Source organism: Drosophila simulans, chromosome 3L, assembly GCF_016746395.2.
Source record: "Drosophila simulans strain w501 chromosome 3L, Prin_Dsim_3.1, whole genome shotgun sequence".
NCBI classification, from domain to species: Eukaryota; Metazoa; Arthropoda; class Insecta; order Diptera; family Drosophilidae; genus Drosophila; species Drosophila simulans.
The window spans coordinates 6,313,610-6,338,752 of record NC_052522.2 but is presented as its reverse complement, the minus strand read 5'-3'; the positions used below and the strand labels follow the sequence as shown (position 1 = coordinate 6,338,752).

The window sequence follows — 25,143 nt, the reverse complement described above, 5'->3', positions numbered from 1 at the left end:
CGTCGCCGTTAACGTCGCTGCCCCCGCTGGTGATTTAGAATATTTATGGCCGCAGTTAAATGAGGCGAGCAAATGGTAGTGAAGGGGCTGCCAAAGTCAGGGGGTTACTTCCCCCCATTGCCATCCTCTATATATCTGCTAGCTGTCTCTCTTGCGGGGCTGCGTTTTGACCCTTTTTCGCCCAGTGCGCTATCTCTAAGTGGGCATCGGTGGTCGGCCATATGAAGGGGAAAAAGGTTAAATTCAGCAAACAGAAATCAACACGCATATAAATATTTCAGCCCGCCTTCTGGCCTTTCGGTGCTATGGTTTATATCCTTTGATAAAAGCCGAAGCGAAATTGAAGATGAAATAAACAGATATCTGAAGGAGGACAAGGTCGAGATATTAACACCCTGCATGGAGTGCCTATATGGAATTATAGATACCCTCTGTACCAACTCATGTAATTAAGGATTTCTTGTTTAACTTTATACATATTCAAGTTGACATTTAGTTACATTATTTTTACCTTGAGTTTGGATCTCTAATGTATCTTAAGTTTCACCTGCATGGCCTTCAACTCTTTTCTAGAGCATAGCCAAATAAAAGCAGTGGGGTGGTCAGTAATTTAGCCGCTGCTAACTGATGAATTGCCTGGAACTCCTGGCTTATTCCCCCCCCATCCCCACTAACCGTTGACCCCATTTTCACGCTTATAAATTTAACCCAACCCCCTCATCGTTTGTTATCTCATTGCCAGTTGCTTAAATATTTATACTATGCCACGGTGCTATAATGAAAGCAAACGCCATTATGTTTTTTTTCTGAGCTCCTTTCCAAGGCATTTTTCGGTGATGCCCCCCTTTTTCATTGTCTTCGCCCCGTTATAATTCAATTGGCCAAGATGAAAAAAAAGAAGGAATAAAATAACCCCGAACTCGGTACCTCGAAAACTGGTAAATGCGTAACGTCTTTGGAAACTGGGTAATTAATAACAAACAGAATGGAGCGAGTGAAAAGCAATTTTCGCTTGAATTGAGGATGTGGGCGTGGTTGGCAGGAAACGCGTTAATAGGCGGCGCCTCAGAAAGTGTTGAACAAAAAAATTGTAATAAAAAAAACAAAGACCAAGCAAATGAAATGAAATGAGTACAACGAGCTCCACTTGTTAATTGAACTAACGAGAGTTGAGAAAAAATGAAGTTAAGCATTTTACTGTCTTTGCTGCCTGAGCTTCACAACATGACTTCTATGCGTGAGTTAAAGTAAAGGGAAAAGAAATTACTCTGCTGATTTGCATTAAAATGAACAACTTTCTGGCTGGAAAAACGGATTTCCTTTAATTTAAGATGGGCAATCATCACTTTTTATTGGCTGCACTGCCGCCAATTATTTGTACAGAGAGCAAACACCCTCTTTGTTTGCACTATGAATGCTAATTAGTATGGTATTAGTATTTCTAAATTAAGTCGACGCTTCTACATAAATTAGCTTACACTTTCCACTGACTATCGCATGCAACATCTGCATTCCTGGACCGTGAATTTCCCCCAGTTCTTTTTAGCATCAAGGACTTTGGCTTGTCGGATGCTGTCAGTTGGCCCGATCCGAATGTAATTCCCCAAAAGACTCGTAAATAGCTAAAACAGGACAGGATGGGGACCCTTTTAGCCAGCCACTCGAACTCGTATTTATGCCACTCAGTGGCATTCAACAGGTGTGCACCGCTCTACGCAATCGGACTGAATTCAGGTATTTTATTTACAATTTACAGGATTTTATTAGCAGTCTCTTCGCCTGACTGATCTATTTCAGTTGGCTTGTGGACCTAATTGGCAACTCATTAAAATAATTTCGTGCAACGGACAATGGGCTTTGGTTTATTTTTTTCTCGTTTTTTTATTTGGCATATGTACCTAGAACATGGCCAGTGGATTTAGCTTTTCTCGGAACTTTTTGGACTTGACACGAGCAAATGTTGTGCTGTTGTGCAGCTGTGCTGAAGTTTTCCGCGAAACTGGGCAACATGCAACAGCAAAAGCAACAGCAACTGCAGCAGCAGCAGCAGGAGGTTGCCGCAGATACATCCATCAGATACAAATGAGGGCCCGCAGATGCAACCGCCGCCAACTCACTTCTGTGTCTGTCTGTCGGCAATTGTAATAATCGATCTGCATGCCGAGATGATTGATGATGCGTTTCGGCCAAATGCTCTCAAGATTTATGGTTTCAGTTGCATATCCACTTATGCCCCCGCCACCAACTCCCCCCCTCTTCGACTTATCGGCCCAGTTAACAGGCTTGTATCTCAAATGCCGAAAGCCCGCGACATAATTTCGATTCCCCGACGTTTATTGCACATTATCGCATAATGCATATGGTATATATACGCGACATATGCAAATTTCGACACCGCTTAGCCCACCTGCCAAAGTGGGAGAGCCAGTGGAGTCCAGCTACTGCAGTAAATCATTAAAATCGCTGGGCCCACGGCAATGCAGCTGAGCATTTGAGCCCCGAAAACTGTCGCAGTTTCGATTTTGTTTTATTTTTTTTTGCTCTTTTTGGATTTAATTGCCTGGCCAAAAATGCCGAAAATGAACAGGCGGGCTTACACAGACAACAAGTTTTCCCTGGCATTATCTAACAAATGTATCGGGCAGGGGGCGTGGCCACGGGGGGAAGCCTGCATTCGTGCTGAAATAAAAGGCATCGACGGGCCAAACTACGACTCAATTAACAGTCCACACAATTAAATTAAATGGTCGCATTTGTTTTCAAATTGAGCAATTAAGAAATGATTTAGCGACTTTTTTGGCATTGGAATTTCTGTGCGACGACGGTGGGCGATACGGCGATTTAAATTAAATTCGAGATAATTAATTAACAGTACAGGAGATGATTAAAACAGTAAGCGAATTTGCACAATTAAATTAAGAAAATAAATATCATATCACGACACATGCATATGAAGCTGAAACATAAATTTTTAAAGAATTTTGAAGTCACAAAAGTTATTAACCCGTGAATTAAAGCCATATCTTGTGGAAATATAACAAATGCGGGCCAAAAGTCAAACACACCTCGCAGTAGCTCATATATCTGTCACTGCACATAAACATAAATTCCCTTAGCCAACTTTCTTACAAATTTTCAAGAATAACATATGGTCGAAACCAAACTCGATTCCCGAAACAAAGAAAGTCGCCGAAAAAGGCGAACGAGAATTAAATGACAAATTAAATAATGTCAGCAACGCGGCGGTTGCCCAAAGGTTAAAGCCATAAAAAAGAGGGCCAGGTTGCGTACTCGGTTAAGCCAATATAATAAATTACATGGCGACAGTGGCGATAATCAAATGAACAACAGCAACAACAGCAAAGTGCAACATGCGTCCGGACCGAAAGTCGTTAAATAAAACGCACTGAAAAAATGTTTTTTCCCTGCTTTATATATATTTGTTTTTTTTTTTTTACTGGACAGCGGCTGCAAATTGTCAGCGAAAATGAAATAAAAATTAAACTGAATGCGCAGGCGCAGAGACATTGGGGGTAAAAAGCAAGGAGTGGGGAACTGGGGGGGGACTGACAGGACCCCCAGCGGCGGCGCCACCAGATACAAGATACAGATACGAAATGTGGATTGGGATTGGGAATGAAGGCAAAGATGCGACATATGCCGAAAATTTTCAACAGAAGTTCGGCTCACAGGAATTTCGCATACAATTTCGGCAAATTTTCGAGTTTTCAGTTTGTAAAAGGTGCCAAGTGGGTATATTGGGATCGTTGGAAAGTAGAAAGCTGATATGAGAATGAGTTGCTACCCTATAAAAATAACGAATTATAAGCTTAAAGTGATCTTGGAGCTTGACAAATAATATTATGAAATTATATGTGTCAGCTCAATGAGTATCAAATATCTCTTAGTCGACAAATGTGACTAAAACGCTTCAGATTTTCCCCCGCTCAACTTAATTGCGATGCTGTGGAGAAGCTGAGGGCTCAAAAGTATCATTAGCGCAATGAAATCCTTTTCGCTACCAGCAATAACAACAATTACGTGCACAAACAATTAAAACTAAATTGAGTTGTCAATCGGGGAATGGGATGTCATGTAAATACGTTTGAATTGAATTGCATGTGAAACACTCTTCAAACAGCAGCACTCGACACTCAGTCAGTCGGAGTTGCTCTGGGCCATTGTCTGGGTTTTGGGCTTTGGGTTTTGGCCCGATCCCTCTGAGTCTGCACCTTTTTGGTCTAATTAAGCGCCACAATTAAGTGCAAATGTGTATCCCCGTGTGCTGGTAATGTGCACCGTAATTACGCACTGCAGACGAGAGAGTTGGTAACATTTTTTATGGCCTACGTTTTTGCGATGAGATGAGGTGCGGGGTGCTTGGTTACAACTGTTAATTTGTGGTCAATACCACACGATACTCCAGTTGCTACCCTGTTGGAAAATTACTTTTCTGCCCTTTTTTCATTTATTTTTTCGTAGCAGGTGAGAGAAACTTGCTACTGTGGCCATCATTAGCCATTGTTTATTCAGAGTTTTTCATTGCCTGTGTTTTTTGTGTATTTAATGACTTAATTTAACCGCAGTGGCAAGTGGTATTGCTGGTAAATTAGTCAACTGCACATGGCGTTTTTTGATTGCGGGGGTGCGTTTATAAATTTGTTTGTCAAAGGTACAATGGAAACTATGAAGTTAAGATATACTTGAAAATGCAGTGGCAAGAAATTTACCATCATGAATCTGAAATTTTCACTTACAGCTAGGTACCTTAAATCAAAACCCCACCCAGCCAAAATATCCGTGCTCGAACTTTTTACTTAAAAAAGCTGCCAACGAAATGTCTGCCAAGTTTTTTGCCTGTCTTGATTACTCCCATTTTTTTTACTGCTTTTTGCAACATTTTTGCCTGGCAAATGGAACTCCCCTTGTCGTTTGCCACCCATTGCCATTGCAGATATATATTGGCATAATGCCATTAAATGCCTTTGACTTGGCAAGTAAAAGCCAAAATCTGTTGACTGTCACAAAAGATAGAAGCCAAAGAGGACCAAACCCGGCGAGAGTAGATTCAATTATGCAAAAGAGCAAGGAAATTCAATTTAACAACTGGGATCCGTTCGGGAAATGTTGAAATTTCGGGGTGAAGTTTTCTGGCCTAGACATTGCATTGGATTAATGTAATGTCAACGTAAATTATTATTTATTTGTTTGCGGCACGAGGGACAGCAACTTTGGCTCCCACATAAACATTGATTAATTGCCAAAAACAATTAGTGCATTAACACGCTTGTGGAACAAACCAGCAAATACAGAGTGATATAAGACGTACTGGCGGGCATAAATTAAAACCGACCGGAGTTACCACATAAATTAGGCATTATTCGACTTGATAGCGATCGGATCGCAAAGAAGCCAGGCAAATTAAGCAGAGACAAAAGGGAGTTTTTTCGGCCTTTCGGCCGTTTGTCAAACTAACCGACAGATACAAAAATACAAAAAAAATGGAGAAGACATACATAAAATCTACATGAGAGTTATCATTATTAATAAGAAGAAGCCAAAGCCGTAGCTTTTTTAATTCTCATTTAATATGCGCAGGTATACCAGAATGTGGCTAGCATTTCCATACAATCAAATGTCTCAATTATGACTGCAAGTCTTGGCTCCTTTCTCGTGCGCTGAATCGAATTTGCATAACAATGCCAACAAATTATCTACTAAACATTCTTGTAATTATTTAGAAGCTGAATTATGTCCGAGAATCTCGTATGCATATTTCTCAGATATTTCACTGGGCCAACTCTTCGCTTTTGGCGGCTCATTTAATGTTGAAATGTCTTAATTGAATTTTATATCTCGTCGGCTATTTCTCCAGAAAGAGGAAACCTTTTAGGCATTCGATTCGCTGTATCACAAATTGAAATATTTAAATGTCATGGCAATGAAGTGACAACAGTTTTTATATGCCACACGGCACACGATTTTCTTTACTTAGCTTTCGGGCTCGGTCTCCAAAAAGGCAAGCGTTTTCCCGATCGTTATCGTGAGTTTCCCAAGTGCCCTTTGCTCATTAGGTTTATCACACGCGTTCTGGGGCAAACATTTCACCTTCTCGTTTTTTAAGGCAGTCCTTTTCTGGAAAGGCACCGGCACCCCGTGGCCAAGACCAGGTAATATCCATGGCTAGACAGGTAAATAAAATTCCAGTTCCTGTTTGACTTTTAGTGCCGCATGATAAATGTCTGTGTAATACTCAGGTGTTTTGTTGTCGCTTCTATAAATGAGACTCGATTTCGTTGGGGTTGTGAAAAAGATTCATGGGCATGGATTTTAATTGTACCATACTATTGGATCCTGGGCGTTAAAACTCCGTAGCTCCATTCAAATGAAGGCAATTTATCAAACTTAATGCTTTCCCGCAGATTTCTCATTAGTTTCAGTTAACCCAAAGACTGATTAATTGTAAGACTTTATTCTCTTCGAGGGTTTTGCAAGTTTTCCTGGAGTCCTAACCCTAACCCACTGGCAACATTTGGCAACAACTTTCAAATGAGAACCTATCAATGGCAGTTTTCCCAGTTGCGACCAAAAAAACTTTGGCACTCGAATGACAAATGGAACCGCATGGGAAACCCATGGAGGAATTCGACCATTCCCAGGAAACGGATGTGGGCGTGTCAGAGTACATATTTTACAATATTTATTGCTTAGGCGAAAACTTTTTGCCAAGTTGAATTTTAATTAGTTTTGTATATTTGCCTCTTTGCAATTCCACGAAAAGTTTGCGGCAAATATAAATCTTGCCTAGATGTATTTGCATTTGTATTGGTGTTCAGTCTTTCTGAGCCGCGAACTTTATAGCCAAAGTCAATTAGGCCCTAAACTTTAGGCGAAGAGAAAGAAAATATTTGGTTACGATTGAGCCAAAATCAACAAATTCAAATTTGTGCTTTAATGAAGCGTAAGTCAAATTTAAATTCACCAAGAAACGACGACACATAATGCCTCATATCTCGAACAGATATGTTAATTGGTGCAGAAAGCTGTGTTTTTATTATTTCAAATATTTTTTATGCGCCCCCAAAGCTTATAAAAAATGTGATGTTTTATTTATGAGCCGGTGAAAAAATTCTTTATTTTTGGATTGCCATTTGGAAAATGCTTAAAACACACCCACTCTACCGAGGTAAATGGAAAATGCTAGTTCTTCTAGCTGATTATTTATTCGAAGCATTTGGTTAATCCCACATATATATTCTCAAAAAATTCTTTTAATAGTTTTCGAAAGGGTCTGAGGTGTGGCTTGCCCCGGAAAAGAACTTTGCTGGTATTTTATGGCTTATATCAGATATTTAAGGATATATTTATGCAGCCATAAGATTATTTCTTCCCCCATTTGATAAAAACTATCTTGAGTTACGACGACGTTACAAGTACAAATGTTTTACTGTCTATCATATCTCCGTGGGTAAAAACTAAGAACTGTTGACACCGCACCGTAAATAAAACGTAAAGTCAACCTTAAATGTTATAGTAAAAGACAATTAAACAAACAAGGGGCAATCGTAAAAAATGTTCAAAATGGAACGAAAAGAGAGACATTTTACTGTTTTCCGTTGATTCATATCGCTGGCCTATGCAAATGCAAAATGTAACAGGGCAAAAGGGACATGTACTGAAAAAAATTCTATAAATTATACATTATTTTAAAAATTTATTAAAAAGACCTTTCTAAAGTGGTTACTTTTCTCTTAATTAAGTTTTGTGAGAATAATATTTAATATTTATTTTAATTATCAAGACGCTCCTTTCTTATTTTTGGTATAAGTATTCCTAACTTAACCTCCCTTTTTCTAAGTGTGGATTGATATCATAGCACGATCACTATAAAAAACTTGGGGTCCGACCCAGAAAAAGTCAACAGTTACACGGGACTTATCTGCACCACCCATCGCCTAATCAAAATTTAAACAGTAGAACGAACAGGCAACGTTGCCTCATACAAGCGGACAAGTCGGGCTAATTCCTGAGGGCTGACCAGGTAGGCAGAGTCGTAAAAACATATTTGAAATTAGTTAAACATTAGGTGTTACAGTAAACACTGGCTGTGGGGGGACAGGAGCGACGCTTGTCGTTGCTCTCGTTGTCAGTTCATAAAATATTTTATGATCTTTGACCAGCTCTGGGCTGGCTCTGGTCTGGTTCTTTTCGGTAATGAATGGGGATCAGGCCAAACTCCCACCTGCTTTGCCGCAAAAGCGGACCGTATTTGATTGTAATTTACAGCCTATTTGATTGGCAGACTCGCTGATCTTTTTGTCCCGACTTTAATGGTCCTGGCTTAGCCGCATTTTAATTTAATTTGCGTCAAGTTGAATGGCAGTTGGGGGTCACTAGTCGGAGGCACTAAGTGGAGTGTTTAGCATTCTAGCCGCGGACCGATGTCCGGCTGAATGGCCATTAAAGTGGGCAGCTAATTAAATTGCCTCTTGGCGAAATGCTGATTGAATTTCTCCCGAATATGGCCGCTGGGTAAAAAGTGTTGTAGGTCCATCTTGAAGTGGGCAGTAAATAAATTCGCTGGCTTCAATTTGAGACACCCATCCCCACCGTCCTGTCAATCACACTGACCTCCTCAACTCGCAGACAACTGGATTTCCCCAGAGCCGCACAACATATTTTCCCCGAAATTTCCATTCAAGCGGGTGAGAATTTAATGCTGACTGACGCACATAATTATCCGCGCATGGATTTTCAATTAGGCGAAATTTATGTGAATTTCTCAAATGCTCACGGCTCATTAGTAAATTAGATTTTCAGTCCCTAAAAATACACCAGACAGAATTTGTCGCCTCGCTGCAAAATTTCGAAAGTTGCTCATATAGTTTTATTTTATATATATCATTTTTTTTCAAAAGACCCTCCCCCTTTGCTAATGAGCTGTGGTGTATTTTGTGGGGGAGAAGTGTAAAAAAAATTGATTTTTAATTTTTATTTTTCAACGCCAACGAATAGGAGAGTGTGCTTTTCTTTTTTTCCCCTTCGAAACTGTTTATGTTTCGGAGCTGGAAAACTGAGGCTACAGTTTCCTTTGATGTTGTCGCTAGAGAATGAGACAATGTTTGTCTGACGTTTTGCGAGATGGCTCTTTGATCTTGAACGGCGGAGTCGGATATCGTTACACTAGTAATTAGTACAGAGAACGAAAATCTGATTGATTTCCACAAGAAAATTAAATGAATTTTTAATAGATAGCATCATGTCTTATCTTATTGAAATCTTTAGATTACATACGCGCTTAATTAATAGCTATCAGCCAGCTGATCTCCAATTTAAAAGCAATTTTACCACTGTAAGAAACAGAACTCCAGACGAAGCATCCACAATAATGGCACGAAATGAAACTCATAAATTGTAATTAAAAAGTGAAAACTATTTTAATCAGCATTTCAGCAATTCTATTAGTACTGAGCCCGCATTTTTAAGGTCTGGATGTTGGATGCAGTGTGTGTGGTCCAGGCACGTTTCTCGGGGCTGCGATCTCATTTTTCTGCCCCAGGGCACTGCGATTGCTCTTCCCCCTACGCAAGTCTCGCCCTAATTGATTAAAAAAAAAAGGAACAAAAGGGAGCAAGTCCGCAACGACGACGCCACAATAAAAATGCAAAATGTAAACAAAGTTAAAAATATTATGGAAAAAAGAATGCCACACACAAAAAGCATCTACGGGGCACACACAGGGAAGCCAGTACCATCATAATCTTTCTGATGCACTGGCAGTAATAATAATTTTTCGATCTCTCGCCGAGCGTTTCTTGTTTATCTTTTTAAAACATTTTTGCATGCTACGTAGCGGGGAAACCACAAAAAATGCAAAAAGAAAAAATCTAGGAGGAAACTCCAACAACAAGCGGAGCAGAAATTATGGAAAATTCCATGAAAATAGCAAATAAGTTTTCTCACTTCCATTCAGATCCCCAGTTTCTGTGTGTGTGTGTGTATCTGTGTGTTATGTTTATTTTTTATGGCTTCAGGCCACAGTGCGTTCGTTGCAACAATTATACGACTCAGAGCACACAGAAGGAACCACGAGGTAGTACATCAACAAATAAAAAAGTGGCAAGAACAAATAAAAACGCTACAAAAACTCACTTATTTCCGCTTACAGTTGGAATATCTTGCAACAGATGCCGAAAAAAGGAATCACGTCTCTTGCGGTTTTTGCATAAATTTCATAATCTACAGATTAGTCATGTATTTGGCCAAAAGCCCGGCGTTAACGAGCTATGGCCAATGGTCATGGAGCGGAAAATGTTGGGTTTCTCATTTGAGAATGGAAGAAGATGGATTAGCATTTAAATGGGAAAACCAACCATTCAGGAGAAACTTTAAGCTAGTCAGTGGGTAGAGTTTACAAGTATTTACTTATAGGTGTGGTATGAAAATTTTAGGAATATTATTATAGACCAAATAGAAAAACACTTAAAGCTGCTTACTTTCACTCCCATTTGAATGGCATCATATGTTTTGCTAATCCTGTTATTGTAGGGAAATAACATAAATCTGGCAATAAATGTTTTCGTCTATAGTCCTTCAATATTTATTATGGAGCCTCCAGGACAATAGCTCTAATGGTCCAGAAAAGGACGGCGAGAAGTTCAGAAACTTCGTTTCGTTGCCATGTAATGCTTTATGCGACCAAAGTCAGGAACTTAAATTTATTTATTTGAATTTATTTCACCACCACAATAAAAATATCAAAATAGGCGGAAGGAGCCGTCGACTTCAACAGCTGCTGTTTTTATTTTTTTGGACGGACCATTGTTGTTACCCCGATGTTGTTGATATCGTTGTTATTGCCATAAAACATTTATTCAACAGCCGCACAAAGTCAAACACGAGTCCTTTTTTGGGTTTCGTTTGGTTTGGTTTGGTTTGACTTTGGCTTTGGCTTCGGTGCGAGACCTTTCATTTTTATTATTGTGCCACAAATTGCTGTAAATATTTGCGGAATATATAGAATTGTTACCCTTTATTCTCTTTGTTACTTTTATGGGTGCGACGGGAGGCATAAAGTGGCGCATAAATTATACAAAATATGTTGTTGAAATAATCAAGCGGTTAACTTAATCTGCCATAAAGCTAAAACATGTGAGCCCTGCATGGCAAGACGAGTGGCTCAAGTTGGCAGGAAGTGCCATAAAAATGGGATTCTCCTATTAATTTAATGGTTCGACGAGAGGACGTGTTTAGCAATAAATGGAAGAGTAACTGGGTGAAAAAACTAAATGGTTTTATGCCTTTTCTTGGGTATTTTTCAGACCTGTTAATTACAAGTTAAAGTCGATTAACTATTTAAATACAAAATGAATCCTGCAAAAAGTAACGAGTTCCTATCTGTCTGCCATTTATAAATAAATCTCATACTCATACCTTCTTTTTTTGTGCTTCCCTAACGAGCTCCATTTTCAGTCAGCCAACTCCTAATAAAGACATTTAGGCGGGTCGAAACTTTTTGCCCTGCTTTTTGTTTACTGCTTTGGCAGTTGGTTAGAATAATTCCCAGAAATACCTGGGCACCCACCAGCTAAATGTGTCGCCTGGGATTGCCTTTACCTTTCCGTGGCCGTTGTCGAATTTCGCATGCCATTTGATTAATTGCCATGCAAATTATGGTGTAAATATAATAACATTTTATTCAGCTGTCAATTCTGCGGCAGAGAACCAAAAACCGAACCAAGCCGAACCGAAACAACTTAGGCAGAAACAAAGCAAAGTCCTCAGACATGGGCACGACATGCAAAAACTCAATTTAGAGACCCGGCCGCCAGATGAAGCGAAGTGAATGGCATTCGCTGCAGTCCAGACACGACTTTTCCGCTTTATTCAGCGAGTATTCATAGTACTCACAGTGCAGCGTACCTTCATAGCCGTTATGACTGGACCACAAAAACCCAGCGAAGCCAACCGCAGCAAACACCTAAGCACAAAATTAAGACATTAGTCAAATTTTGCTTTTTTTTTATATTTCTTGATTTTTTGTTAGCTGCGGCGGCTCTTCCCAGAGCGGGCTTAATCCCATCGCAAAAAAAAAAAAAATGGGTAAGGAAAAAATATAAAATATTCGCCAAAGGCTGCCGCAGGTACTTCCATGGAAGTGCTGCCCCACGTCCAGGTGAGTGTTGCAAATTAGTTGACACGTCGTTTGGGGCCACAGGAAATCCCAGACATTCGGCGCGACAAACAGTCGCCCGGTCGGCATGAATAAAGTCATTTATATATACCATATATATACTGGAATACTGAAAAGCTGAAATGTTTCGCCACTAGCTCCATTCTGCGGCTCTATAATTAGCCTAATAACGCCAGGCACCCATCGCAGCCTGCGTTTCGGAGTTCGGACCTCGGCTCAGTGGAGTTTTACTATGTATAATGACTTCAATTTGCCCTGAAAGCGATTCCTGGAAATCAAATACGGCAAACGGCTAAATGCCATGCCATATCCCATCCCACAGAGCGGATGGTTCAGCGGAGATGCTCTCGTGAGGGGAATTTCAAGAATGTAGTTTCAATCGAAAAATTTAAAAAAAATTCAAAAATATTAATTGGAAAGGTCAAGGTGTTGAGATGTGTAATACTCCCAACACATTATTAACTTAAAATTGTGGTATCTATCCTTAACGTGACTTCATTTCGTGTTAAGCAAAACTGAACTTCTAAATTTACATGTATAACTTTGTAAAGAATTTGTAACAAATGCAATTTCACGCGGTCAACTCTATTATAACCATATGGACAGCGGTCATTTGGCAGTGAGTTTGTGCTATTACGAGTGTTATTTGGGTTATGGGGTGAGTTCTAACAGGTTTTTCTTTTACCAAAGGGCTAAATTTGAATTCAACGTTAATGAAAGCTGGACTTTAGTTTTTAGCGTCAGTAGGGTTTTAATTGGGCACTGCATTTGCTTAAATTTCCGACCCTGCGACTTGCTTCATTTGTTCTCAGATAAATTAAAGAGCTCGCTGGCTGTAACCTATCTATCCGATCTGCGTCTGCCCACTCCCACTGCCTCATATTTTCATAAGTTTTTCCGCGTCTAAGCCGCCGCCTTTTCCACTTTTGAAACCCCCCCTTCCCGCGACGCTTCTTTTACGAGCGCAGAGACAAATTACTGGCGATGTGCCGGGGCGATAGTGCCGGTGGATCCCCGGATCGCGGGCTCGAAACTTTGGCGAAACAACGCCTAAACCAAAAGCTGCCACAAAGAGTTATGTGTGCAAATTAAATTTGCAAGCGCAAGTGCACACTGAAAGAAAAATGGGGCAAAGAAATGGAATCAAATGATTTTAAAATACGATTTTGGGATGAAGTAACCTTACTTACTAAAATAACCAATGTTATTATAATCATAGAAAAGACTTGCTGGTATCAGTGCATTAAAATAATGTATCTCTTCTTATAAATTTCTTTCTAGAACCCTTCTTTAATTTTTTGACTAATATAAGACATATTTTTCTAAGTGTACAAGTCGGCGAAGGAGGAGTCTTTCCATCTCGCTTGCCGAAAAGCAATCGAGCCACGCACGCCCAACATCAGTTTGATAAATTGATATCAGCGATCGATGCACGGCCGCCAGATTATTGTCTTGGCAAGCAGTTTTAATTGAAAAACGACAGGAGCAGAGGGACCCTTTGCGAGGAGTAGGCAAAGGATGGGAATTACTATGCTCAGTACTCACCTATGGAACCATCCAGGGAGTAGGCATTCCGCTGCCATGCCCACGTGCACAGATCACAGGTGGTCAGGCCGTCGGCGGCGACGCTTTCATCCAGGAAGGGCGGGCGAGGTGGCGGCGGCACAAAGTGTCCGTTCCACAGACCATTTTCGCTGGCATCGAAGGCCAGCGGTGAGTCGAAGGTGTCCACCTCGATGGCATTGGCCCACCAGTCGTCGTCGTTGAGCGGATTGTAGCCAATGCTCGAAGCGGTGGTGACTGCATCCGCATCCGGTGGTCCTGGCAGCTGACTCTCCATCCGGCGATCCACTCCGGCCAGCGAGTCCAGCCGCGAGTTGGGAAACACGGAGCGCAGCGTGGTGCTGGCATCCTGGTAAATGTCCGCCATTTTCTACCTACGGGCGGACCTCAGTCTGTGCACTCCGGCCACATCGATCTGGATATGGATCTGTATCTGGATCTGGACCTGGATCGCGTCTTGTGCGGCTGGGCGACTCTGTAATAAAGTGGTTTAACTTGTTAACTAGTTACGTCAAAAAACAGCCATTTGTAAATAAGTAACGTTGCATATTATAATTCATAAATATTGGCAAATGTTGTCAAATTTGGTGACCAAAACTGGTCGGCAACCTGAGCTAGTTAGCAGATACAGTGGAGTATCTGCTACAATTTCAGCTATAGATTGAAAGACTTAGTTAAATTTTTTGATACCTACATTAATTGGCCAAATATATATGTTGTGAAAAGTAAAATCCATATTTATCAACAATTATTAATAATAAGCTTCCATACAAACCGAATTTTTTCCCAGTGTTTAATATTTCATTCACTTGCTGCATTTTGAAAGTTGTTTCACCCGAACTACTTTGGAATGCCCATCGCTGGTGGTTGGTTATCCTTATTATTTTATTTATACAAGCCCACCTCATTACTATGCACACCCCCAACGTCCACCCCAATTAATAATCCCGCAATAAAGACTTAATGCCACTGACCAACACAAAAGAGGCGTGGCCGCAGAGGCGGAATTTCCATGGGTGGCAGACTGGTTTTTCCAGCTAGGCTACCGAAAAGTTTCCCTCCCGTCTGACACACATTAATCAGCCTAAGAAAACTGTCGGTTGACACTAATGAAGTTTCCTAACAAGATTAAAAACGGCTGATAAAAAATTTGCCAGAAATAAATCAGCATTATAGTTGCGCGGCTAACAAAAAAAAAACAAAAACCTACGAGTATTTGTAGTTCAATGGGTCAGCGGTGAGTACGCTAAAAGTGAAACTCCAGACAAATGTGCTAATCAAAGAGTCGGCCAACGGCCAACAGATCATCGCAACCAAAATTATATCTTTTCACTGTGATTTATAAGCCAGCAATTACAAGCTCAGCTCACTGATCGCCCATTATCCGGCTTAATAATGCAAAAAAAATAGGAAAAAAATACACATAACCGAAAAACTTTGAAAGATATAAATACCATTCAGACAATGAAACTTTGAAAGAAAATAGTGAATAAATAAAAAACGCCGAAATCATTTATCATAATCATTGTGATTGATTCGTTGGGAAAAAAGTGAAATATCACAAGTGAATAACAAAAATTTTTATATCGTTCCAAAAGGCCGACCGATTCGAGCATTTTGACCGCCCCACAGTTTCGCTCATCAGGCGTATAAACGCTTTTGGTTGTTGCCACAACTGTTGTTCTTGTTGTTGTTGTTGGATCACGTCTTTAGCTCACGTTTTGCTCCATTGAATCACTCACTCAGCTGCGTTACCTTTTGGCCAAAAAAACAGAAACCAAAAAAATGTAAAAATTGTTTTCATTCGGGTAGCAATTGAACTGCCCCCGCTGATCGATCCGCATCGAATCAGCGGGGCCATCGGGGGTTATATCGCAAATATGGCCATATAAACTCGAACTCATATTTTCAAATTTTCAAAGTTCCCCATTGCGGTCGCCTTATTTGCAACTTTCGAATATTATCAATCATGCAGACATTTTTACGCCCGATTTGCTGTCAGGCGACCTTAAAGTACATTTTATTGTTTTTTTTTCCTTACCTAATGGAGGAATTGTGTTCCAGATGGTAGTGCCTAGAGTCTAGCTCTAAATTTAGAAACATCAAAGCAAACTGTTTTTAAGAACTCTTGAAAACAAAATAACAAATATAGCCGGTACTCTGTGGAAACTCAAAATGTTTACTTGGAAAAGGAGTCCCTGGGGGTTTCCAAAAAAAAAATTGTTTCTAAGTAAATTAAACAGATTGATTATTTGCACTCATCTATGATATGTTATGTGATTCAATTGCTTTGCTGTAAAGTAACCTTTCGCACTCGCCTTTCACCATTCCCCTGATTGAGTTGTTTCCTGCTTATAAATAACTAGTTCTCAAATGTATTTTTATCCCGTTGCCCAGCCGCTTCTTCGTTATTTTGGCCACCTTCCATATTAATCACACCGCATGAGTTGCTTTCAGCAGACAATGGAGCCATGTGCCATCATCTTGGGGCATCTAAGTGACCTGCGACGGTGAGTGCAATAAAAACGATTTTTTCTGGCTATCCTACATGTCGTTTTGGCCCGTTTTTTTTTTGGCAAAGTAAGTCGGCTGACCAAGTTTTCACTTTTTTTTTGGTTGGCTGGCAGAGATTCGAACACGCGTTGTGCGTTAGTCAAGTGGCTTAATTTATATTTATAAAACACACACTGGCGAACTTGTGGAAGAGTTATGACTCTGACCCACACTCGACTGGGACTGGAACTTGGACTCCGGCCATATAATAACAATTTAGGCTTGTTCTACGTCTCGGCCGCCAATTTTTCACATTAATTACAAATTACAGATTTATTAGGTATGAGACTCGCAGTCCCAGACGCCACGCCCTTTTCCCCAACCCTCTCCCACCTTTTGGAGGCATTTTTACCGAACCAGTCAACATGCAGGTTACAAGCTTCCTTGGACCTGTCGGCGAATTAAATTCCAGGCCAGTCACATGTTACAACTCTTGGCCAACTACGCAATATGCACTGCGCGAAATACAGTGGCCACAGTTGAAAATTACTTTTAAAATACGTGAATTTCAGTAATTTTAACTGCATTTATTAGACAAGTAGATATTATAATTAAATGGTTTAGGAAATCTTTAATATCATATAATCACCTGTTATATTCTACTTAGGTATAAACTATATCATTTTATTCACTGTAGTCATGAGTGGATTATCATGAATTTTTTTCTCCGTGCACACACAGAACTTGGCTAAAATATTAATGAGTGTTGTAATTTGTTGCATTGTAATAAATTAATTTTGTGCGCCGCGGCACTCGTGAGAGCTGCGTCGAGTGGCGGGATAGGGTTTGGGTATGGGTTTGGGATTGGGATTGGGATGAGGAGCGGAATCGGGAGCGGGAGCAGCCATTTGCATACGAGAGCAAACCACTTGGAACTTGCCGACCAACCAGCCAACTTAGCTAAGCCAACTCAGCCGGCCGGCATCCGCGGCACCTCATCTCCACTCCCGGCTCCCAGGTCCCAGCTCTTGGCCCTCTGGGCACTTGGCTCTCAGCTCTTGGCTGTTGGCTCTTGGCGTTGCCCACCACACGCTACACAGAAGTGCATGAGTAGACACTTGAAACGTACTTGGCACTAGACTGATTATAGTCAATTCGCTGAATTGGACCACCAAGTGGCGGCGGTCCGTTCATTCCCTCGAATCCGAGACCAGCTCGAAGTCATCATCAGCAGCTGAGCCGCGCAGACGACTTATGTGTGTAGGACCCAAGCCAGATCCACATCCAAGCGGCCAGTCATCGTCATCGCAAATGCTGTCTTGGCCAGTTGCACTGGCATTAAAACCAAGATCCAGCAAATGCACAGTGGTTTGCTCGTGGGAAGAGCACACAAATGACTGAGAAGAGGAACTTTGATTAAGTAATAACCTGGATGTTTAGCCACTAATATATTTGTATATGTAAATTTGCCAAACTATTCTATGACCACAATATATCTGATATTTTTACTATTTCTTAATATTTTTGGTCGTGGAAAGATATTCCGCGCTGTTAACTGATTTTTTGGCCACAACCATGTAACCACTGTGATTGTTTCTGGAGCGGCAATCCAAACTCGAATGGCGCGTGATTGTGCGGCGTCTTCCTTCGGTGGATCCACACTCTCACACACACCAGCACACACACACACACTCGCAGAGCTACACCCATTACAACAACCACTTCAAAGATGGCCACAAGAGTAGCATCTTACTTTGCGCTGCCTTCGACTTCGATGGCGGGCCGTTGATTTAGCCCTAGAAGGGGATTTTGCAGGGGGGAGCCAGCCGATGGGTAATGGGGAATGGGGGAGCCTATCTGGAGGAGCTGGAATGAAGCCACATAATGAAACGAGTGTGTGAAGAATTTTAAATTCAAAATTGCATGAAAAGTCGTGAGTCGCAAATAGCTTGTTGCTCGACTCTGTTGGCCGCAACGGCAGACAGATATCCTACTCATCACTTGAGAAAATGAAAAAACAATCATAAACAGCAGGCAGCAAACTCGAGTGTGTACAGAGTAAAATCCACTCGAGAGAAATAATAAAAGCGCCCAGCAGACAATCGTTTTTTCCAGCATTTGGTTTTTTTTTCGTTTATTTTTACCTGTTTGCCATTTGTTTGTGTTTGTAGTTTTTGCTTTCTTTCTGGGCTACACCTGTAGTTTTTCTCTTTTTTTTGCATTTGGTTGGTATCTAGGCGATAAAGGGCGCGGGTGGATGATCGCTCCTCGAGTCGAGTCTTAATAAAGTTATTATAATTTAAGCGTTTTGATTATGCGCCTTGGCAGTGTTTAAAATACCAATGCAACGGCGCCTTTGGGCCACGTTTATATGGCCTTTCTTAGCCATTTTGTTGTTTGCCGTGTGCTGTGTGTGGGGGTAATCTTTGTGATTGGTTGCGATTTGCCTTTAATTTTGTTTGCTGGTAAGTGTTGCATGCACGACGATGTTGTGCTGCCGATGCCAATGTTGCTCATGTTGCAAGTTGCATGCATCCCGTTGGCAAAATGTGCAGCCATGTTAACTTGCAACTTTCCGCGTGGTAAATCCATTTCCCCGCCTGCTGCTTGACTGACTGACTCACTGATTGAATGACTGACTGAATGACTGAACAACTGACTGAGTGACTGTGTCGAGTGTTTCTTTGTGGGGGTGCCTGCTATTTTCAGGTCTCTATTAGAGCGGCAGATTGGTTGTGCAAAAAGAGGAAAAAATGTGAAAAACTGAAGAAGGAAAAACAAATAAAAACTGGAATCACAGTTGAGTTGATTTCCAACATGCACACACAATCTTCAGTGGGCTTGCATAAGGCATGTGGAAATTAATTGGTTGTGTCATGTAAGGAGATTCTTAACAACAATTGCTGATTAGAGATTCATCTGGCAGATGAAATCGAGCGTCTAAGTCGGAGGAGTCCGGGAATGAAGTCATTAAATGGAAGATGTATCATACAAATTAGTTGAGCGTGGAGCATGAAATAGGTGGGTTTTGCTCTTCATTATTTTGACTTCCTCTTACTGTGGGTTTTACCACCTCATAGCAACATATATGTACTAATTAACCTCTGGGAAAGTGGCTATAAATATTTAAAAATTTAATTATTTATTTCCTATTTAAGCTTTCACTCCTACTTGGCCATCTCATCTTCAAAGATACATATCTTCCAATAACGTTTCGTACCCATAAACCTCTTTTCGAACATTTGCCACACTTTCATTAATATTCCAAGCTCACCTTCACCCCAAAAGTCCTCATTCTCTTTCATCACAAAAGGCACACTTTTCACGCCACTACCGTCCGGCAAAAGGAAAACGAAATGGAAACACTCAAAAGGTGACAATTACTTTCAATTTTCCGCCAACTTTCGAGCATACCCACAGCACCGGCATGCAGAAAAATAAGTTGGAAAAAAGATATTAAAAGAGTTCATCTCACTCTCCTTGGGCGATGTGATGCAAAAAGAGCCGGCTTCATCGGCATCTGAAGCGGCAGCATCGGCTACAGTTTCACCGAGCAAAAGCGAAAAAAATGGAAAACTGTGGAGAATAGCGAAAATATTTTTCGCCACAGTCACAATTTCCTGAACTCTTGCCCTTTATGTCGAGCATTTTGTGCCGCTGGCAGCACACTCCAAAACTCCACACGACTGCATCAGGAGAAGCGGCAACTGCTGCAACAGCAACCGCAGCAAAGGCGCAGCATCAAGAGCCGCAGCAGCAACATCGCCAGCCAGAAAGTGCAACTTGATCGGTGAGTGCAGTGAGCCACTCGACGATCGTCCCGCTTCGATTTGTATCGCTTTGCATTGCCTCAATCTCTCAATTTCTAGCACTGAGAAAAATTCTAAAAATCTAAAACTATATAAATTCTATAATATGTTCAATCTTTTGTTGGAATTTTTTTCTTTTTTGATGATTCTTGCGTATTTTAGATATTTTTTGAGGTACTAGTTAGTCAGTTTAATAATCAATATATATAGATATTTGGCTTTTTTCAGTGTCCTTCTTTCTTCTCGCTTTCATTGTGCACTGATTTAATTCAGTTGGTCCGTGCCGCGTGCCCCATAGATTTTCTTATGATTTGAGTTCCCGGTGGCCTCGATTTGCACTGGCGACCGGGGTATCGAATATTTCATAATAAGTAAGCCTGTGAATTTAAGGCCTGAACCTGAGTTTCGGCGACGCGACCTACAGCAGACCGACCATCAGCTTTTCGACCCGCTGGCCATTAAAAGCGAAAGTCGTAAAAATCGGTCCGTTTAAGCGCCTTCTGCTCATATGCAAAATCAACACAATTTTGAAAAGCCAAGCTCGGGCTGCTCAGTTTTATTTACTCAGTGCCATTTGAAACAATGGCCGGGCATTTGAAACGCGCACTCAGAGCCATAAAACTCAAAACCGAATGCTCGTCGGGGACCAGCTAAAATTTTTATAGCATCTTCCCATCACGCGAAAGGAATTACGTTAGAAAATACGCTGAAATGTTTATGACGGATGAATGGGCCCGATCCAAATCGCATACACAGTTTCGCTTTTTGCCTAGGCCAAATCAAGTTTCCACGTATTTATACTTATAATCTTTCAGAAAAAGTTACCAAATTGCCAGCGAAACAAAGAAGACAACTTGGCTTTTTATTGGCCGGGCTTTTATGCCCCCCATTTAGTGATGGTCTTTACGAGCCCTGTTGATTGCCAATGAAATCATGGCAAGTTTGGAATCTTGTCGCATCAATCGAATGGCGGATGATTTAGGATTGGATTTTATGATCGATGTATCATATAATGAACTGGCTATTTAACATCAAAAATTAGTCAGAAATTAGATCGTATATGATGTGTTCCTTGCAAATAAAAATAAAATAAAAGTATTCAAATTTAAATATGCTTAAGATGAATAATATTAAATCCACTCAATCTAATGCTGTAAAAATATGTATAAATGGTCAAAATCTCTATCTTACATTCAAAATCACTTAAATCTAACAAAGGCATCTATCTGTCTGTAAATAAATGCAAATATATTTAAGGCTTTTCTGCGCCATCGTCAAAGTCATAAACACACCCTAAGAAGCAACTTCATTGAATTAAAATGTAAATCTATCATAAGCGGAATTTATAGTTATCTCTGTTGGTTTTTCGGGGCATTGAATGCCAATGAAACTTCCTGTTTGAATCGGAGGGAAAACTTTTACTGCCGGTAACAATGTTGCAAAGTTGTTAAGTTCCACGTTAGGAACAAGCGCATTACATACATTCCAATTGTCCGCCAAAACAAAATCGTGCCCGGCCATCTAATCGCGAATGGGAACCAATATCTATGCTAATCTCGCTACAAGATCATTGACAATAAAATGGTTTTCCCTCCCGCGAGAAAAAATTGGGAACAAGAACCTGTAGCCGAAACTACAAGCCGCAACAAATAATGAGCCGTAATGAGCAATGATCGCCACACAATTAGCCAAATTTCGCTGTTGTTGCTGTGTGTTTGTTGTTACCCATTGCATTCTGGCAAGTTTATTTTTTTGGGGACAAATTAAAACAAAATAGAAAAACAAACAGAGCGGGGCCTGCAAAAAAATACACGAAATTAAACAAACATTGGAGGATTTATATGGCCCGGCACTTGGCGAGGTTTCTTCGTACTTGGAAATTGCCGGAAAATTACAAGAAAATCGTGCAAATCTTGTTTGCTCTCCGAGAGAGGAAAAAACGTACACAGATAATAATGCTTAAGTTAAATAGTTTATGGTGGTAATTTGCATCAAATAGTAGTTTATTTATTTAGTTTAACGATCAAAAGCAAAATAATTAGCAAGGATCATGTTTTTCAGTAATGAAAAGGACTTGTATCTACTCAATAGTATCTATGATTTCTTTCAGTGTAGTTAAAATCCAAAAAGTAGGCATGAAAAGCCACAGCTCAGTTGGTATCGGTGGACTTTCCAACAAATTTAAACGTTACATGCGAGTAGATCTCAACGCGATCCGATCATCGATTGCTCGTGCACCCACACAGATACGAGCACACGACTACACTGAAAGGCCGCGGGGCATGATGCAATGCAACTCCTTTTGCCCTCAGGTGCCGCTTTTCACTTTCCGACCGTTGGCTTGTTCAATTGCCAATTGGCCAAACAAAGTCAGTCAAGTCGAGTCAGTCATTTTTAGTGACTCGACTATGGCTTTTGTTGATTTCAACGATTGGCGGCGGCGTACCGAATAACTGCAACTGTCATTTTCTATTCGCGGATTTTCCGCTTGCGACCTGCTGGGCTTGCCTTCTTTTAGCTGCAGTTTTCCAATAAAAAAAATAAAAGTGCAGAAAAAAGAAAAACATACGAAATAGCCGAAAAAATACATTTTTCGCTGCCTGTCGAGAGGCGAAATGTCAATTTGGCGTTGTTTACTTTTTGCCGAAAAAAACCTTTAATTTCGATTTTAGACTTTTGAGTTGCATTCGTTGCGCCTTCAATTGCCGCAATTTAGCTGGAAACACCCCCTTAACCCATGACAACTCACAGCCCCACACCGAAATTCGCTTAAGGCGCGCCATTGGGTGTTAATTAAGCATTTATTCAGTTTCGGGTGTCAAAGTTGGCTCTAAAGAGCCGAAAATTAATGCCAGTTTGTGTCGATTTTCCTTTGTTATCAATTGAAAATTTATTTTCGATTTCATTCTCAGCCCGTTTTTCGTTTTCGATTTCGGCCATAAAGTTAAAGTCCAAGGCGCAACTTCATCGATCATTGTCTGACTGTGTGGCATTGTCAAAAAAGCATACACAAATAAAATGCCAGAGGCCCAAAAAGTTGGCTTGATATGCCTTCCCTGATGACTTGAGAGACAGCTCTCGACTTAGATGAATCATTTCCCGCCCCACTCCCTTGGCCAACTCCGTTCGATATCACAAGCATTTTAATTGGTCAATAAAAAGCGGCACGTTGGCTATAATAACAGAGGAAATGCCAGAATTACCGCATTTAATTTGCATATTTTGCTTTGGAAATTTGACAGTTAAAAGTGGCTTATTGGTGTGTAAAATTTCAAATTAAAGTCAAATCAGCGCGAACCTGAATGGAAATGCTGCTTAAATTACTTTATAAGTTTTTTTTTAACTATTCACGGGGTTGATTTGAATTTTCTTAGAGTTTTGGCTTACAGCTTAAAGACAGGAAGTTTTGGCTAACAAAAGTGTCAGTTTTATTTGCAACATAAACAACCTATGAAGTTGTAATTAAAATGCCTATAATAATTTTCATTTAATGTCTCATACAAAACATTTCAGCTAATTAATATTTCAGCCTGTCATGCGCCTCTTAAACTTTCGCTGAAGTATGCTGGTGTTAATTGAACTTTGGCCACTCGGGCTTAAAGTGCGCTAACCTTAATCGGTGTAGGAAGTGCAACGGTAAACACTATCAAGTAGCGCCTACGTGGGCGGTGGGTCGAAAGGGGGGGCGGTACTGAGGGGTGGGGCTGCGTGCGTCAGGAGACCGCGACGTCGACAAGCTGATAAGCATCGCCCGCTACAATGGGGCACACACTTCTAGCCGGCTGCTTCTGCTTCCTACTGCTGCATGTTGCAGTTGCAGTTGCTGCATGTTGCTGCTGCTGCTGCAGTCAATGTGCCAGTTAGGCAGTCAACTATGCGTGTCTCTGTGTGTGCAACCTGCAACACTTTCAAACAACTTTATCAAGCCAGAATCTCAACTGACTGACTGACTGGATGACTGAATGACTGACGTGGTCTTGATTGAAATGCGACGAGCGCGTCGACAAGCCTCCCAAATGGGTGGGTGGCAGTCGGGCAATGGAAAATGGAAAATGTGTAGTTAGAAAGGAAAGCCCGTCCGCTCGCAGGTCGGTGCGTATGTATTAATTAGTGTCAAGTGTTGTCGCTTTGAGTTACGCGCCCAGGGGAACTGAACTGCCGACATCAGCACGGCGATAACACAATGCGATAGTAACAGCCACTTGTTTGCCCAGCTCGAACAGCTCCAGCTCCAGCTCCCGTTTTAGCCCGTTTCTCGGGAGTCCCATTTTCCCGGCCATATAATCGATGATGACACGTTTCGGCTTTTGCCCATGCGCAGAAGCCTCCTGGAACTTCAACTGCAGCTGGCTGCAAATTGCAGCCTAGACTAGAGAGCCTTGAGTGGACTCGTATGTGCGAGTGTGCAAATTTATAAACACTCTACTCTGGATACTGTAATATTTTTTGCGCATCCAATTACATTTATGTGCTCGTAAACTAAAAATTCTGCACAGCTTGCAAACCGCGCTGTGCCTCACAATAATTATAAGCCCAAGAGGTTGGCTACCTTGGATAGTCACCGCATCATCATCATCGCCATCATCATCAACATCATCATATGTGCGCCTGTGGGAGCGGCCGTTTAGTGGAGTGGGTCTGTCCTGGGTTATATTTTACACACTTCCTGATTTATGGAGGGGAAACTATAGTAAAATTCATAAATGAAACCGCTTCCGGAGCAGCTACAAAAAATAGGTAATCTCAAATTAATTTCCTCTTAGATCTCAAGGGAGGGGACTGTAAAAGTCGAAGCTACCAGTTGTGGTTAAGAAAATCCTTATATGTCCTATGATTTATTGAGGAAGAAGCTTGCTGTTTATATCTATTATGTATATAAAAACGCAATTACTTGTGGGTTAAAATTAAATTCTTCATATAAATGCATTTGAAAAGTTCGGCGCCTTCACTGAACGTTTAAGTGACTTTAATGTAGAATTTTTAATTTGAAAAAATCTTGCAGGTGCTCAAAGAATTTTAGGGAAATGTTCCAGGAAATGTTACAGCCAAGATAACCCACACGAGAAATGGCCAAAGTTTTGATGA

At 40.9% G+C, this 25,143-nt stretch overlaps 1 protein-coding gene across 1 annotated transcript in view; it reads right to left on the bottom strand.

Moving 5' to 3' along the window:
- LOC6737020 overlaps positions 1-25,143 on the bottom strand; it is a 58,610-nt gene that overhangs the window by 9,930 nt on the left and 23,537 nt on the right. The window contains exon 3 of the mRNA XM_016170946.2: positions 13,739-14,231. Coding sequence (XP_016030643.1) covers positions 13,739-14,123 — 385 coding nt within the window. The 5' untranslated portion in view covers positions 14,124-14,231. The remainder of the gene's footprint in view (positions 1-13,738; positions 14,232-25,143) is intronic.